The sequence below is a fragment of the Lepisma saccharinum genome, chromosome 1, assembly GCF_977018435.1.
Source record: "Lepisma saccharinum chromosome 1, izLepSacc3.1, whole genome shotgun sequence".
In the NCBI taxonomy this organism is placed as follows: Eukaryota; Metazoa; Arthropoda; class Insecta; order Zygentoma; family Lepismatidae; genus Lepisma; species Lepisma saccharinum.
In genome coordinates, this window is record NC_139229.1 from 21,040,047 (window position 1) to 21,059,235 (window position 19,189).

General features: G+C 39.1%; 1 protein-coding gene across 1 annotated transcript in view; it reads left to right on the forward strand.

Annotated features, from left to right (window-relative positions):
• Positions 1-365: 365 nt before the first annotated feature.
• The window catches only part of LOC145986438 (uncharacterized), a 157,947-nt gene continuing 139,123 nt past the window's right edge, over positions 366-19,189 (forward strand). Inside the window, exon 1 of the mRNA XM_083120494.1 lies at positions 366-908. Coding sequence (XP_082976620.1) covers positions 464-908 — 445 coding nt within the window. The 5' untranslated portion in view covers positions 366-463. The remainder of the gene's footprint in view (positions 909-19,189) is intronic.

Consider the following 19,189-nt stretch of genomic DNA (forward strand, 5'->3'; position numbering starts at 1 on the left):
CCTGCAGTTTTGGGGGAGCTTGCGAGTGCGTGATCCACAAATATCTGGCGGATAGCGTAAACTTAACTATATACTTCACAGTGTTACTTGCTATAAAATATATATCGTCAGCCTACCTTGAATGTTTTCACAGCAGTTGTAAACTGTTCACATTGTGCAGACCACCTATTTGTTTACATATATTGTAAGCTGAATTTCCCATGCAACATATAAACACTGGGTATAGCCTGCTCAGGTGATCTAAACATAATTCTAGAATTGTTTCTAAACGTTAGTTGGTAATACTGTCTACCATTACTTGACCCGCCATCTGTTGAGAAATTGTAGACATCAACAAAAGCATTAAAATGACAAGCAAGAAGCGTGTAGCACGGCAGTCGGGTGCTGTGTGCGAAAGGTACGTTACGTTCAGTACAATTTTGTGTAAGGGGCGTGTCTAAGTACGTTGGTTCACTGCATAAACATGAATACTAGGTCTTGTTTATCAGTTGTCTTTAATTTCATAAAGTCATCGTGTGGCTCGCAATACAGATTTCGTACAGTAACGTGTCGTTTGTTTAGCTCGTCCACTTTTGATTGTCACATGTCTCATCGTACTTTATTTAATATGCCTTGCACTACACTAAGTCAATATATTGATAAAAGTTTTCTGAAGTCAAGGAACCGCGAACGTAGTTTGTTGAACAAAGCATGTGCAATTTCTGAACTCTCCGTGGTCAGGGCATATCAGTATCAATGTGTGGCAATGATGCATTCTGTTACGGAAAGTGGGAAACCTTCATTCAAGCCTCCTCTAACTAAAAATCAAGCCCAAGATCTTGTTCTGAGACTGACGGAAGAAGAGAGAAATGCGCTGTTCGCAGCATTACAAGAGTACCAGTCGGAAGAACTACGACAAGAGTATCAAGGTAAAGTGCTGTTTTCAATGTTTACATAGATAATTAAAGAACTCCAGGTCAGCAACGTCGCTTCGTTTTGTTTCTCACTGTCACCATACAGGCGCATTTTTAGAAAATAGATGAATTTAAAACTGAAAATTCTTCTGTTTTGAAATATCAGTTGTAGTTTACGTATCCTTGTACGAAAAGTAGAGGGTGAGATGTTACCAGTGGCAGAATGAGAACCTTTCATTCGGGGATTTCTCACCAAATCTATGTTTGTGATCAGACTTGTGGTTTCCCAATCTGCAACTCGCATGACATATTTTATGAAAGTGATATTGAATTAAATGTAACTCATTAGATTGATTTTTGTGTCATCCATTGAAGTATACAATACCTGTGATTAACAAAGTTAGGGTGCTGTTGAATTAAATCCAAAACTTTTGTACAATCACAAATGATGATATTAATTATAAAGTCAGCTAAAAGAATTGTATTGTTAGCAATTTGGGGAGCGAATTTACAATATAGAGAAAGTCTCCAATTTTGTTAATTTTCGGTATACTAACTAATGTTGACCTCCTAATCACGAAGCTGTTTAAAAAAACCGGGGGTCACGTCTGAAAATTTGAAAAAAAGCCGATTGAATTTTTTATATATATAGGTGTATATGCGTAGTTTTACGAACAAAAATGTAATCTCCTGTCATTGTGTCCAACCACGCCGTTGTTTTACACGAAAATGATGTATGATGTTCAATTCTAGTACGATCCCTATTTTTTTTTTTTTTTTTGATGAATTTAGGGTTGAAATGAGTGCTATTGGAACCCAACCTAACAGGCCTAACCTAACCTCATGTGAATGGTTCGTGGGGCTACCCGTGGATTGTTTTTGGGGCTAACGTCAATGGTTTGTGGGGCTACCCGTGGATGGTTTCTGGGGCTAATGTCAATGGTTTGTGGGGCAACCCGTGGATGGTTTTTGGCGCTAACGAACATTTTTTCATCAAAATGTACAATTTCCAGATGTGACCCCCTATTTTTTACAACAGATTAGTGATTAGGAGGCCAAAATTAGTTAGTATACCGAAAATTAACGAAATTGGAGACTTTCTTTATATTGTAAATTCTTACCGCAATTTGATACATGACCCAGCTGGAATTTTCTATTGGTTCCAATTGAAATTTCAATTGGAGTGAATCGGATTCTATCGGATGCCTACTGTAGGTATCGGAATGTCTTGATTTCAATCGGAATCTCAACTGAAACCAATTGGAAAATCAAAACAATTTCCAATTGGTGAATTGTATTCAATTGTAAGTTTGTATATATTGTACAATCAATGTTATAAATTCAGTTATTGACTCAAAGCATAGGTAGTTTAATTCTTGACACCACATTTCTTGTGATTTAGAAAATCTTTGGAAAAAACAGCACACTTGAACTGAATTTCTTCTGAATTCTAATGCATATACATTAGAAGTCAGCTAACAGAATTGTATTGTTAGCAATTTGATACATGATCTTCAAGTGGATTATTTTTATGAAAATATCTTGTCTTGGCTGATAAAGCTAGTTAGAAATTTTGCTAATGGTTCGTTTATAGGGTATTAGGAAGTGCTTTAGAATACTGAAAACAATCATGGGAGTAAGTTCGAAGCTTGGAGATACTAATTAACAGTCAAAAACATCTATAAGTATTAGTTAAAAGAAAAATGATGTATGATTGTTTTATGATATATTCATATTCTCCTAGCTGGAAGACTAATTACTGTAGAATTTTGACAATGTTAAATTGGCATATTTTCAATAAAAAAAAAGAATGATTTCTTAAATACAAAATTCACAAACTTGTAAGCAGTACCAAAGAATACACTTGTTTCTAATACTACTCAGTCCTACTTTTCAGAGGAGCTAATTTTTCCCACATTTCAAGTTTAATTAAATATAATCACTAAACTGTAACAGTTAAACTCTTTGAAATTAAACTGAACCAGTACCAAATCATTTACAGACTATAGAAGAAATTTACAGTATTTCTCTCATCAGTCATTGTGCTGACATTAATGAAAATACTCTCTCAACAATTGCATTATGACCTGGAATGGCAAACAGAATATTCAGCAATTATCCCAGAGGAGTCACATAGTGGTTTGTATCTCACTTTAAACTGTAGGTCCAGTCCCGATTGGCCTTGCTATGTGTAAAGTAAACTTAAAATACAATCTTTAAAAACCCTCCATTTTCTTAGGTTAATCTTTGATTAGTTTTGTTCTAGCTCAACACACTTTATTTTTGCAATGTCTGAATCAAAATAAATTTACTATTTAGTTTGGGAATGCAGTCCATATACTAGTAACTAGCATAATGCTTTTCTGTGATTTCTCTTTGTTCAAGTGAAACATGCATTTTCTTAGTTGAAATTATGCGATGATCAAAGTGTACGACATTTAAGATTTTTTCAGCTCCTGGCTACCGGACATAAGGCTAAAATGTAGGCCATGTCCAGGAAAAGTAGGATGTCTGGTAAGCCTAATCCAACCATGATACAGAAGTTCAAAGCTGTTTCTGTTATTTTCTTTTCTGTCAAACTTACTGACAGCTGCAGTGCATTATCAAAATAACGACTCTCTCGCATTGCTAAGAGAGATGCTACGTATGTCAAGTTGCAATGTTAGGAAAATTTACTTAAACATCACTCACCTGTATCAGTGTTCCCATGTTTAATCATATATGCATCCCCCAACCTGGTCCAAATATGGCCCCACCTAAGAATTTCCACTTCAAGGGCTGCCCCAAATTATTCATGTATCACTAACTATTCACGTGCAAATAAACACACCTTACTTCTTTGGTTACATAGGCTCTACACAGCATGCTAAAGATTTAACTGCTTTCCAACCGAAAAAGTAAATATCAGTGGCAACAATGAATCTGTATTGCATAATTGCAAAGATAAAGAAGGCCCAATGAGTGTGATACTTGTACTAGATACAACTTGTGTCCAAATAAAATATGCAAAACCAAACAAAAATGTAAACTTGGAAGTAGGTTCAAACTTTACAACAATGAATTAATGTTTTTGAAAATATCATTATTAAATGCTCAGGACTCGATCTTTAGAGTTCTTAAAGCAGGAAACTCCTTAGAGAGGTGGGTGCAGTGGTAGAGTCGTTGCCTTGTATTCAAGGGGTCCCGGGTTCGGATCCCACTTTAAACTGTAGGTCCAGTCCCGATTAGCCTTACTGTGCATAAAGTGAACTTAAAACACCAACTCAATCAATCCTTAGAGAGGTTTCAGACTGAAGCGATGTGAGACACGTGTTGCTTGAGGATTTCATCAATCAAATGTAGACTTGTGTGGCCTCCCATGCTGCTACCATGTATAACATTGCTGTTGATTGACTCGTTCCCAAGTGACATGTATTCCGTGCAGCTTGTCGCTTTGTTCTGAAATCTCCTTTAGACTGAGTGGGCTCTTGTCGCTTGTCACTTTGGCAGTCCAGCAGCCAAGAATATTTTTTTTTAGGGATGGGCCAGATACGAAGGTGTTATTTTGTGTGTGTGTGTGGTATGCATATGGATGGGTGGTAGAGAAATACAGTACCTATGATTTTTTGAAGGGGAGTGGGTAGATCCGAATATAAGGAACAAAGGAAGATCAGAAGCGCTGTGAGGTTGTTGTCCAGGCTGGAATTCGAACCCGGAACCACTGGCATCCTAGCATGCTGTGCTCACCACTCCACCACAGTGGTCTACGAAATGCTGTTGGAGTATTTGATCTGACCACCAATGTTATATGGTAGTATTGCAGCTAGAGCTAGACATACACTTGCAAAATTATGGTCCAAAGTAATGGGGAAAAATTCAACTCCCGTACACCCCCACCCTTTTTTTTCAGTGCTTATTCTCTGATCCTCTTCAATGTCTGTTTCTTCACTAGAAATCTATTTATAAATTTGACACAGTGTTTTGTAACCGGGATTTTTCAGTAATTCCTGACTGAGCTTGTCGAACACAATTTTACCAACACCGTGAATTTCTGAAGACAACGTTACTTAATTTTCATCAATAAGAGAAAGCGAATGTTGCAATGTATTATTTCGAGCTTTCAACTGTGTTATAATATCAGGTAATTTGGAACAATTATTATGGATGTACTGTGTCTTTTCTTGGATGCCGTTTCTCTCATGCGGCTATTTAGAAGCATTGATCTCGTCATTCCGATGCAGTCGTGTGATTGAAATAGGATTGAAATATGGCAGATTTGGGTAAAATATGCTATTTTAAACCAAAATCATAAAATAAGCAAGCATAACCGTTTCCTGCAGAAATAAGCATTTATAAGCACTTTCATTCTTCGTTAAATAGCTCATCAAGGTATGTAATATGAAGTATAACCTTCCTTCTTACCATTAGAAGTCTGGAAAAGAATATGCATTTCGTTTATAAATCCGGGCTCTAGTCATGATAGTTCTACGAGTTAGAAAATAATATATTTATAAATTAAATGACACGTGTTAGCAATTACTATTACAGAAAGAGCATGTCTAAATGTGAGTTTACAAAAAAAAAAAGACGTTTTCATATCACGACCGCAGTTTGAAAAAGGTCGGGACAGGAATTAAAACGAATGCATGGTCTCCACTAAATCAGTAAATCGGGAAGTCTGGTAGTCTTGCATCAATGGTTATAAAACTAAAACTACCCAATACTCTCTACACGACAAACACATTAATTTATGCAATGTCAAAATTTAATTTTTTTACAAATTTTAAAAATCATCGCTGTTATTTTTGTAGCTTTTTTATAATTCACATTTAAATATTTCATAGGTCGAGGGGGCATCCATGGGTATGGGCTTGCGCTTCTGTGTGAAAGCCCCCTTAATGCACTATGCTACATACACTTTCTTTCCCAGCTATCTAGCACCCAGAAGGACCAATGTGTCATGCCAGAAACGCGGGTGTTGGAGTTAGTCACACCACGCAGTTGCTATTTTTTTTAAAAAAAAATAATTAAGTTTTGTAAAGATTCGCCCTGGAGCTCCGCACTTAATAGTCATAGATATTCCGAAAATAAGCTAGCTAGATGAATTTTGCAGTATGGCCGAGTTGGAAATCTCGAGTTTTTTTTTAAAATAACATTTCTTTTTAATGCTCGGTGGGGTGCACTTGGGAGCCAGGTAACGAGATTCGCATTTTCCATCTCAACCGGTTTCCTTCTCGAGATAGGATTTGCTTATGGCTCACGAGATGGCGTGATCATTGCAGGAACGAGGGGTGCTTGAAGGGAGGAGTGGGGTCGTCTCCCCCCCCCCCACCCACTCAAGAAGAAAAGCTTTGCTCGCACCTGTCGCGTGATCAAAATAGTTCTCATGCTGGGATATAGATCTTTCGGCGTCGGTGAACTTGTTCGGGTGATGGTATTAAAAGCAGAAGGTCGCCCTCGAAATTGTCTCTTTCCTTCGTTCTTGTGCACAGTTTGCGGTTCGGCGAATGGTTTCCTCTCCCTTTTTCTGGACACGATGTTTATATTATTGTAGTCGTTCCATTCGTATAGCATGCCTTGTGGTGGACATTCATGTTCAAAAGAAGAAATGAAAAGAATAGATCTGAACCGATACCTATACTCTTAACAGATTCCCACTGGGAATCATACATACTTACACATTATGATATTTATATAAATAAAGTCAATTAAGTACTAGATTATTTAAAAATACATTATTATTAAATACACTCGAAGAGATTAATTGTTACTTTTATAGTTATATAAGTAGAGGCACATATTTTTGGTAAATAAAAAAGCAAAATTTCGGTACAAAAACAGAGTCAATTTCGGGTTCAAGAGCTGCAAATAAAATAAAATTTCGGTGTTATAGCGATGAAAAAAGCAGTATATAAAATTACATTTTGGTTTTAAAATTGTGAACATAGTTCAAAATTTGATTTAGAAACTGCACTTATTACAATGATAAACATAACCCTTATAATAGCACATTTATGTAGTTACCAGAGTATTAAGTTTATTCAGGAATAAACTTAATACAGGACTGTATAAAGGGGTCCATTCTTGCTTCTCAAATATTTACAGCGGAATTAATCAATTTTCCGTGCATTGCATAACTTCCAGGATAATTCAAATTTCAGAAAGTGTCGCATCGGTAAATAAGCTGTAAATTTCGTGTATAAGAGTCTATTTCGCATTTTGCAGTTCATTTCGTGACAAAACGGTAGGAAAATGCACCTCACACCTTTCAGAAACATGCGTTATTTCACATTTCGTGTTTCCGTCAAAAACGAAATATGCATGCCCCTATATATAAGATTATTTATAAAGTAGCAAACTGGTTCCTTTACTACTAACTTGTTGAAGAAGTCAATAAATTGCATAGTTTTATTACTATAAGTGTTTTAGTTTTTGGTTTCTATTAATATAAATCAATTAGATTTCATAATTATATTTGTCTTCATTCTTGTTTTGCTTTCATTGGGCAAATATTGTTATTGGTGTAGATCGGTTAATGATCTCTTGAGAGAGAGATGGAGGAAGGAAAATAATGCAACACTACGAACACAGTACTAGGTCTGCATATTATCTTTAGTAAAGTATATTTGAAGCAAGACTAATTGCTTTTCTTAAACAACATTTTTATGGGGGAAAGTTCGCCTGCCTCCAGGATTTCACATCCTGTTTTTATCCTTAGAAGAAAAGGAAAAGCAGTTCGTTGCAGGAAGCCGTAGAATTCAGCACGACTGAATTTTGCTGCATCGAAAGTGGCGTTATCGCGGAAAATATTCGCGTTCAGAATTCGTTCCGATGAATTGTGCTATTGTGTGCACTAATGGAGCACGATAGAAAAATTAAGCGAGGAATCATGTTTGGTGTGAAAATCCTGTCCTTGCGTTAACGTGTACTTGAAGTCCAGCTAATTCGATAGTCATTGGAGATTTATAAACAGCGTTTTTCTCTCATTATGGAAGGTATTGGAGCTATGCTGATAATTCACTCAATGGTGATGTCGTGTTAGACCGTACGTCCCGTTTCAGAGGCGTGTCCCTTTTGTCCCGTCCATTTTATTCAAAAGCCACTATTTGTCCCGTTTCATAAAAGACTAGGAGTCTTGGAAGACATGCTGTATTGCTTTGTGTGTGTTCCGTTATTTGTAGAGGAGTGAATAAGCATGCAGTTTTTTACGGAATTGCAACAAGAATTTAAACACACAAACTCAAAAGAAAATTCTAGAGTTGTGTGGCTGATATGTGGGATAAGGTTTTCGGGAAGGTATACCTATATAAACGCTTGATGAAGAATAAACCTGCCCTCAAGATTGGTTCTTCTGTTACTGGCATTACTCAACTTCAGCGTAGGACTATCATAAAAGGCTAGGTGGTTAAGAAAAAAAGCAATTCTGAACGACCTGTATATGGAAATTTTGCGCTGACTTTCCAACCTTCGACACACGAAAGTTACTCAGTTACGCACACTCTCGATTAAACTATCATACTGCCATTGATATTTAAGTTTAACGATGATGAACACTTAAGAAAATGTAATTGAGTGGAAAAGTAAATATTGAATTCCTTTTGACATCTCGCGACAGAATAAACTGAAACGCATTCATACTTTCTGCGTAGGGACTTTCGGGACTAGGGACTCTACCGGTAATCCCAGGTTCCCGATCTTTGATTGTCCTTTCCTTTCGATCATACCACACAGCTGCGAAATAGGGTTTATACGTGCCGAAAGCGGCAATGCATAACGGATGTGTATGCAGCCATAAAACATAATTTAAAAAACTAAGAGAAAATTGCAATGCATAGCAAATGTACTCTATGTGATCAGAATTATCCGGACACCCACCTGAAAATAAAGTACAAGTTTGGGCAACCCTCCATCGGGAACACTGGCAGTCAATACGGTGTTGGCCCACCCTTAGCCTTGATGACGGCGTTCACTCTCACAGGCATACTTTCAATCAAGTGCAGGAAGGTTTCCTGAGGAATGGCAGCCCATTCCTCGCAGAGCGCCAAAATGAGAAGAGGTATTGATGTGGATCGGTGTGGTTTAGCATGAAGTTGGCATTCCAAAACTTGGCAGAGATGTTCTATGGGATTCAAATCAGTACTCTGCGCAGGCCAGTCCATTAGTGGAACGTTGTTGTCGTCAAACCACTCCCCCACAAGCCCTGCAGTGTGGACGGCTGCTCGGTCGTGTTTAAAGACACAATGGTCATCCCCGAACTGGACTTAGACGGTAGGCAGCATGAAAGCTGTTAAAATGTCAACGTAAGCTTGTGCCGTGACGTTGCCACGTAAAGCAACAAGGGGGCCAAGCCCCCTCCAGGAGAAACATGACCACACTGTAACCTCACCACCTCCGAATTTTACTGTCGGCACTATACAGGCTGGTAGATGTCGTTCACCAGGTATTCGCCACACCCACACCCTACCATCGGATCGCCACATTGTGTACTGTGATGCATCACTCCACACAACGATTTTTCACTGTTCTATGGTCCAGTTTCAACGCTCCTTGTACCACACGAGGCAGCGTTTGGCATTTGTCTGTGTGATGTTTGACTTATGGGCAGCTTCTCTGCTATGGAAACCAAGTTGCAGCACCTTGCGCCAAACAGTAATGGTGCTTGGAGTAGATCCTGATGCAGTTCCGAATTCCTGTATGATGGTGGCGATGGTTGATTGACGATACTGCTGTAGAACCCTCATCAACACTCCATGGTCTGTGGAGGTCAACATGGGAGGTTGGCCTGCAATATTTTGGGTTGTACACATCCCTTCACTATAACATTGGAAACAGTGGACAGAGGGATGTTTAGGAGGGTGGAAATCTCACACACAGACGTCCTACACAAGTGGCATCCAACCAACTGACCACGTTGAAAGTCTATACTGCTGTCTCACACTGTCTGCAGACTACTGAGTTCGCTGACTATGTGTTCCACGCGGTAGATGGCAGTACTGTGTCGCCCTCTATGATAAACACACGTTTCGCGGTGTGTCCGGATACTTTTGATCACATAGAGTATATAAGGCGGCCATAAAACGTAATGGAAAGAAAGAAAAAAAAAAAGCAAGTTCTGTAGAGGGTTGACAGTCTCACTACCTAATTTGCAATAATAATCATACTGCAACAAATATATATATATATATATATATATATATATATATATATATACACACACACACACACACACACACACATACAACCTTGTATATACACACAGGCTGTGTCATAAGTAATAGCGTAAACTGACACACGTGAAAGTACACGATAATAGATGCAAGAAAGTCTCAGTAAACATGGGCCCGCAAACGAGCCGTTTTCGAGATAATCGCGAATGTGCGATTGCAAGCCGCCACTGAATTCATTGTTTGTAAACGTCGTCCTAGTTGGTAAAATACTAATAATACAGTAAGAAAAGTCACTGGAGATCTCATTGCTTTTGGTGAACATTCTACTTACTGATTGTATCCATCCTGTTGGATTACTACGCCACCTCTCGGAAATGTTCTCTTTTGTAAACAAAGAGCACACTTCGGAACGCGCAAGGAGTAAAGGTCCCGGTGTTTACAAAAAGCAGTCACTGACGGCTTGTAACCACACATTCGCACACATTATTAGCATTTTACCAACTAGGACGACGGTTAAAAACAATGAAGTCGGTGGCGGCTTGTAGTCACACATTCGTGATTATCTCGAAAACGGCTCTTTTGCAGACCCATGTTTACTGAGGGTCTTTTTTTTTCTTCTATTATCGTGTACTCTTACCTGTGTCAGTTTGCGCTATTACTTTCGAGACACCCTGTATATATATATATATATATATATATATATATATATATATATATATATATATATATATATATATATTGTGCCTTCTTCCCTTTTTCGTTATTGGAATTATAAAACTAATTGTAGTAAACAATAATCGGGAAATGCATTATGTACCCTGCCAACCAATTCCTCGAAAATAGGTCTAGACCTGCGGTTCCCAAAGTGTGCGCCCGGGGTTACGGGAACGCCTCGAAATATTAAAATATTTTCACTGAAATATGATTGTTCCAAATATATGTGCTTAATTAGTACTTTTTACATACAAAATGTTTCTGAATTTGAAATGTGTTTATTTTTTAACTTTTACTTAAGGCAAGCGATCTAACCACACTAACTGATCGTTGCAAGTGTTAGATAGGCCTACATTGTGACTTGGGCGCCGCGGAAGAATTTTCAAAAATTAAGTGCCCCGTGAAACGAATAAGTTTGGGAACCCCTGGTCTAGACTATTTATTTAAAGCGCACGTTGTGGCCAGCTTGTCTTGCACTGGCAAAAGAAGAGCCGACGTCCGTGGCGGAGTGGTTAGAACAGCGCATAACGACGCCAGGGATCCAGGGTTCGAAATGCGGCCTGGCATGGTTGTTCTTTGTGAGTGTCCCTTCATCAATTTTATCATATCACCATTCATTACCATCTTCGCTGGTAGCCAAAACTGGCGACTTAAAACAATCAATGTAGACGGGAAATATGTTTGGAATGTGTAATTCAAATCATCTCTGTTGTAATTCTGGGATTTCGTGACCGCAGAAAGGAAGTTGAATCCCGGGATTACATTCTCTTATTTTTTTGCAAAATGTTCTGCAGCTCAAAAATATTATTTTTGGACGTCAGTGCACCTCAAAGTGTGCCCCTTTGGTTGCCCTCAGGACGTCAAGAAATATTCCACGTCTACCCATACACGCTGCAACTGTTTGCACAGCTGTAATGATCCTTCTGCGATGTGTAACAAGATCTGGAACAGGGGTTTCGTATACACCAGCGATTCTCACATTTTTCTCATTGCACCCTTTAGTCGTAACTAAACGTCTAATGTACCCCCCCCCCCCCCTCAATTGTTTTATCCGCATAGTGGGTTTTGGGGAATTTTTTGGCTGCCTGATTGGTGGGGAGTTGTTGATTTGATATGTTGGAAACATGTATCTGCAATAGAACAAGATGGTAGTAAACAGTTAAACATTAGAATCTTACGTTTATTTTTTTTATTGGGTGTTCCTACATTAATAATCTTTATGCTTAGTTACAAAAATTGAAATGTGAAACGTATGCTAAGAAATTAGAAAAACTTCAATTTTCATATATTTTCCCAAAGTTATTAAGAAAAAATAAGAACAAATAAAAGTTTGTATACAAACTGTCAAGCACAATTTTGGAGTTTTGTTGTAAATCCTCCGAGTTTCTGGTGAGAAGGATGTGCCTGCATGGCCTGACAATTTCTTTGTCTGATTGCGCACTTGAAACTTTCAAGCGGAGGTTCGTCTCTATATTTAATCAATTTTGGTACTAATCCCTGTCGTACTCGTGACGTTTTTACACTTTAACAAATGTTTGTGGGTTTTTGAGTTGAAGAATGAAATGGGTAGAGATTTCGAACGAGTATTTATTTCAAAACATATGAAACGAAGAGTGTCAGTGACATAAACAGACTTATTTTCCTGTTGACCGTTAAAGCAATGAAGTCTGCTCTATACACCTGCAGCAAAGAAAAATGTTGTCTTGTGGGTATTCTCAACATGTTTCTTCAGAGCTTATCATACCCCCTTCAAGTCGTTCATGTACCCCTGGGGGTACGCGAACCACAGTTTGAGAACCACTGGTATACACAATCCTTGACGTACCCCCAGAGGTTAAAATCACACATTGGGTCTTCTCCGTGGGTGTAGTCATTTTTCAATCTGCAGAACAAAAGTGAACTAATGATAACAAATGAATACAAACGACAACAACAGCAACAAATACAACATTTTTTTTAAAAAAAAACAAAAAAACAACCGCTCTATGCCATGTAGTTTCAGAGTTATGTTTGATTGTAATAGTAACGCTACTTAAGGACACCCTGTATTAAGAATAGACGTATGCAACGTGGAAGAGTTTTAGGGATCAGGAATTTTCAGCATTGCCCAACAGCGCCACTTTGACTCCTTCCTGTTTTTCTCAGAGACGATCGGTTTTATTATCCTTCCGGCGATTAGTCGATTTCCCAGTTTCTGGTGCTTTTCTCCAGAACCATCGTAAATAACCTCTCTGAGCACAACCGCAAATTGAATCTCTCTTCGGCAAACACAGCACTCGTAAAACATCCCTATATTTCTCTCCTCGTTTACTTTCAATCAGCTTCTATTTGCACCTCTATCCATTTCCCTTAGAAAAGGAAAAGAGTTCGGGCATTTCTTCTATCATTTTTTGAAATCAGATTTGCCTGTCGTACGTGGATTATTAAAGAAAATAACGATATTACTGCATCCGACAAAAATGAGTACGAAAGTCAACGTCGATTCTGTGTAATGTTTAGAAGTTACTGAGTTACAATGACAATTATTCTGTCTAAAAAGTAACTCAGTTTTAGTTACCGTAACTTTTAAATGTAGCTAAGTTGCTCTATTAAATTGTTTATAACATATTTTATCCATGAATTGCTAGCAAGTTCTTTTTTAACTCACGACTATCTGCGTTGCCAGAAATATTGTGATTCTTTTATGTTATAAATTATATATCTGTGTATTTCTGTAATGGCTTTCTTTTTCTTTCCAATTCTTGGCTGTTGGGATAGGCGGGTGTGTCGCTGGCCAACAGACCAAACGGAGCAAGGGCCTTAGATAAAAACTGAATTGGCTCATATGTACTCTCCAGCCTAACCATTACCAGTGCGTAAACCCCGTACCAGCTAACTGTAGACCAGACGAACAAGATCAAGTCTCTGCGCAAGTAGTGACGCAAGACGTCTCCACCAATGAACAGTGAGAGAAACGGGATTGCGTAATGGACGACTGGATTTACCAGCTTTCCCTGCTTCACTCTGTCAGCGTTGCAAACTTTTGAAAACTATAAAACCGTACGCACATGGCAAATGGAACGTACTTTTGTCTCCAAGTCCGTTCGCTTGGTTTTAGAATTTCTTAGGGAAATATTAGGGATAAAACAGCAACTGCAAATTTTGACAAGCCGTAAATTTAGCGTACAGACTAGGGTCTGGACCGTACGTCCGGACATGCCATGAAATTGCTGTACATGTACGGTCAGGACCGTCCGGTTGGCAACGATGCGCTTTCACCGCTCGATTTCCCTCCTCCTCTGCCACTATGCGCGGCCCTACTCTACAGTTAGCTGGGACAGGATATAGTTAGAGATCGGTTAGTTCATTGAACTCTCCAGCCTAGCTATTGCCTATTTTTGGGGGTGCAGGAAAAGGTGTTTAAAGTTCTTGCCTTGACTCATTCTCACCCAAACAGGTCGGTAGGTGCCGGGGCTTGCCCCGTGTTGATACCCTCTTGGAGATTAGAACTGCTCGAAAAGGTATTTCGAGTCTAATGAGCGTCAGATGTTTGGCGGAATACTGCAGTGTGAAGAGGTATCTTTTTCCCTAAGGGAGCGGATGGGAAGTTATCATTTTCTCATAATAAAGTGAAAGAAAAGGGGATTAATAAAGCCATGCAATATTATAATATTTGTAAACTTGTTTTCGAAAATATTGGTATCGTTTTATGTAGTACTTTCAAACATCATAAAAACTGTACTTAATTAATTTTATGATACATAGGGAATTGCGAAATAGTCATGGGAACCAACTTTGAATTCTGGGCATTTTGAAATTTCCGTTTGACATCACAATATTGTGTTTGAATATAATTTTAAAGGCTGGATTTCTCGTATTTTCAGTCGTCCTTTATGTGGGTTCATAGGCAAATACGAACGGAATGTTAAAAGTGCCTTCTTGCTGGTTGGGCGCTTTCTGTCTTTTTCATATTGGTCCCGTCAAAGGGAATATTACTCTTGCACAGCGTGTTCAATGACCTTATTTGTTCTGTCAGAGTTTCAACCTGTTTCTGTCACCTTATTTGCTTTCGTAGACGAGGATGCTTTTCCAAAATCTGCATGCCAAGGAAATCGTATGAACATTTATGAGTAAAGTTTAGATTTGTACGTAACATCCAGAAATTTGATGCTTGACACTTGTGATGTAACATTAATGAAATAGGTGACTCGTAACTGTAAGGTGCCTCAAGAGAGAATAAAATCAAGCTGGCTACAGAATGTGGAAATGTACAGTCACAGACAATAAAAATGGAACATCTATATCCTGAAATACTTGTTTGTGTGGGTTGCTTAACTGTACGGCGATAAGTGGATGTTAACAGCAAATTTTCAATGGAAACTTGTACCAACGCCGCAGAGTTAGACAACACACATAACGCTTTGCAGGGAAGCGAATATTTCAAGATCTAGGTGTCCAATTTGTATTGACGGTGGCTGTACCTCAGAATGTTTATTAGGAAATGCTGTACTTGCCGCATGGGTGTCTGAGAGAGTATGATGTCATACTTCAAAATGGCGACTCCTTTAGGCAAAGCAATATGTGGGCTATGTTCGAAATCGAATCGAGACACCAATTAAAACTTTTCGAGTAATTTTCCATATTTCTTGGGAAGTTTTATTTAGCTGCCTTGGTTTGGAAACAATACCACGAACATATAGACAAGAATTTAAAATATGCTCACATGTAAAAAGAAAAAAATGTCGGTTGGGCGTCTGCTGCCACGCGGGACACCTGGGTTCTATACCCGGTTGTGGGTGACTTGAGGTGGAAATTTTTCAAGCAGTGTTCCTGCATGGACACAACCTCTTATAAATGAACACGGGGCGGTTAAAAGCGACCGGATTGTGAATGTGTGGAGTCATACCTCCACATTCCCTATGTGCCTCAACCGGGTATCGAACCTGTGGCTCCATTGATTACAAGGCGACGATGTTACTATAGGGATGGATAAATCCGCATAAAATTTTATCCGGATATAGGATAATCTTCTATACGGATTTAAAATTTCTGGATATCGGATATCCTGATATGTGGATCTGGATATCCGAATTGTTCAGATTATCCGAAATGTCCGGATATCCGAATGTGTGCATTATTCAGATAGTTTTATCGTTTAGCCGGTTTAGGGCTACAACATATTCTTTCATTCGTCATTTTCGTATTTCATCGTACGGATTTACTACAAATCCTTCATCAAATCTCTTTTATCTGGATATACGGATATTTGGAATATCCGGATATCCGGTATGCACATTTTTCTGGCCAACCCTAGTTACCACTGTGCAGTGCCATCAGAAAGGTCATGGATTGACATTAATACGTTTGCGTGATGTACGGTAGTGTAGATCTTGAATCGATGTGGTTGACTCCTACGGGAGGTATGGGCCTCAGAGCCGCTTCAAGTATAACCCCGTGCTCTCCAGGGATTCACCACCAGTCACGCCTCGTTTGGTGCACTTTGTCGGCTTCTTCATTGAGTTACATAAACCAGTGAACGTCGCTATCGCTCACATTGACTCTCCCCCACACATGCTTTTGTGTCATGAATTGCATCCCATTTGTTTAACCAGCAAATTGGTTGTCAAACAAAGGTTAATACGAAGTGACCACAACGTGGCGCCCTGCAATGGATCGGATTAAATACCACGCTTTGTCAGATTATAACGGTTTGGTCCAGCTGGGAATTGAACCGTTGATCTCGTGACGGGAGATGGAGAAGGGGCACCGTATTTTACATTTTTTAATCCTGGGGAGATGAAAGTAATAACAGGGAAATACATTTTTAAAACGTGAATGTTGTCGATGAAAAATGTTTCAAAATCACAAGTTCGTAATATTTTTTGCACAAAATACATAACACGTGATGGTGGTACAGAAACGTGCACCTTTGGGAAACTGTGCTTTCTGGTTTCACGTTGAGGCACACGCACGAGATGTTCAAGGTAGAAATTTAAGGGAAAATGCTGGCTCGACGAAGACTCAAACTCGTGGTTCGCCATTGCTCTGCCAACTGAGATACCGAGCCCCGCTTTCGCCCGATTTTTCGCTCTTGTAGCTTCCGATCAGGTAAAGCAGTGGGTGCAAAGAAATTCGACAAACCAGGGCTGGCTGATAGTATTGTTGGCTGAGCAATGGCATGGCAGTGACACGGGTTCGAGTCCTGGTCGAGCCCGCTTTTTTCCTTAATTTTTTGTCTTTTCTGGGTTCGAATTTCAATTTGTACTTCAACCTTTCTTCCAGATATTTTGTAGACTTAACGAGATTTTGGCGTCTGGGCTTACAGTCAGTATAATCCTTTGTGGAGCTCTTGTTGTGTCGTCCATACATCTGTTTGTGATTGATTCAGCCATCCCATCTTATCACCATTCATTCTAATTTTGGCGATTAATGGCAGAAAAGCAGAGTAAAATAAAACAAACAAACAAACCAACCAATCAGTCAATCAGTTCTCATCTTCTTTATCGGTGTGATTAACTTAATGGTCTAAATATGCTACGTTAAACTGACAAGCAAAACAAACTGTGTATATTCCAGTGCCTACGACTGTCTTGTGCAAAGGAGAAATCTGTGCTGTTCGGAAGAAGCACGTAAGTCAAAAATTGCAATTTTACATCACACAGTTTTTTTAATGTTTATTTTACGCGTAATAGATTATTTTACGCGTAATAGATACATTACAGACTTGATATACATATTGGATCATTACTGTTTAGAATATTTTTACATGCCCAATACAAAATTATACTTATAATACATCGTGCTCATGGTCGATTTTGTAAGACTATATCTTCACCAATAATGAACAGAAATACATGATATTCGCACAATTTGAAAGAGGAATGTTTGAAGTTTCACACAGACCTTGAATGCATGCTCCACGTGTGGCAGACAGATGCCCAGGCCGTACTCCCATTCTCGCCACACCATCTCGAGCATGTCCTGTGTGAATTTCCGATGGCAATGTTTATGCGCCTTCGCAGTTCCGGCATTATCTGTGGAAGTGGAGGAACCAAAATTTTGACTTTGATGAAACCCAACAGGCAGAAATCGCACACTGTGAGGTCCGGTGACTAGGGAAACGACGCAGAAGGTTTGGCGAGAATGGGAGTTACGCTAGGGCATCTGTCCTACCACATAGTTGGGCACACATTGAATGCATTTAAGGATTTAAGGCGATAGTTGGGCACACATTGAATGCATTTAAGGATTTAAGGCGTGTGTGAAACTTCAAATGGTGCTAACATCATGTATTTTTGTTCATTATTGGTGAAGATATAGTCATACAAAATCGACCAATAATTTTTGAACACCCGTTATTTTCATTGATTCTGTGTGACTTTGATGAAACCAACAAAAGACCGTCGTTTGTGACTTCTGTGTCTTCCCGAGCAGAATATACAAACAGTTGGATTTGCGGGGAACACTTCGACTCAGCACGCCCTGCTGGACACCCCTACTGTTTCGTTGTGCTTGGATGTTGAGCGATACCACCTTAGACTACAGATCACGGCTCAGCAATTCTTAAACGTGGCAGCATCCCTTTTGCTTTTTCTTAAGCGATATTAACTCGTTTTTCTCCCAGTCGCATAAGAGCATTTTGGCCGAGAAGCGTGTCCAGAATGGAGGAATAGCCAGGCCAGTTGTTTTCAGGGTCGCAGTCGGGTTGCGATTTGGGGAGATCCGTTCCTCCAGGACAACCCCGGACGATCGTTGCCAAATGCATCTTCCCCTGGCAACTTTCCAGAAATCGTAGAACGATTGTTAAAGGGAGATGGGTCCTCTCCAAGAGACTGTATGGCTCTCTCAACGGGCGGGTTTTCAATTAAGAGTAACATCCCAAGTTTGGCCAACCAGAGCATGGTGCGTGACTTTCATTTGAGCATTGCAAGCAGTGTAAGCTACCATTGGATTAACCAATAGGATTTCTTGGAGACCACGTGTATTTCTATACGTACAGTCACCGGCAATAAAGATGGTATCCTGAAATACTCGCTTTCCTACATGGTGATATGTGTGTTGCGTAACTCTACGGAGGTGTCTGAATTTGTCATTGAAAATTTGCTATTAAAATATACTCATCCCCGTATAGTTCGACAAAACACACAACGCCATGCAGGGAAGCGAGTTTTTCAGGATACAGGTGTCTCATTTTTTTTTTTTGCCGGTGACTCTACATGTGATATTTCACAATACAACATGTTTGATGGATTGTCTTCTATTTAGTAATGAATCTTCTAAGTTGCCCCCCCCCCCATCTCCGTATTAAGCCCGTGTAGGTCATAACTAGAGAACTGATTTTTAGGAGCTCAAGAAGAGGAATTTAGGACTTTAGGTGCTTATATTAAATTAATAGGCATAATTATCAATTAATAATAATATTGTGAAATAACTGGTTTTAGATAAAATTTGTATACA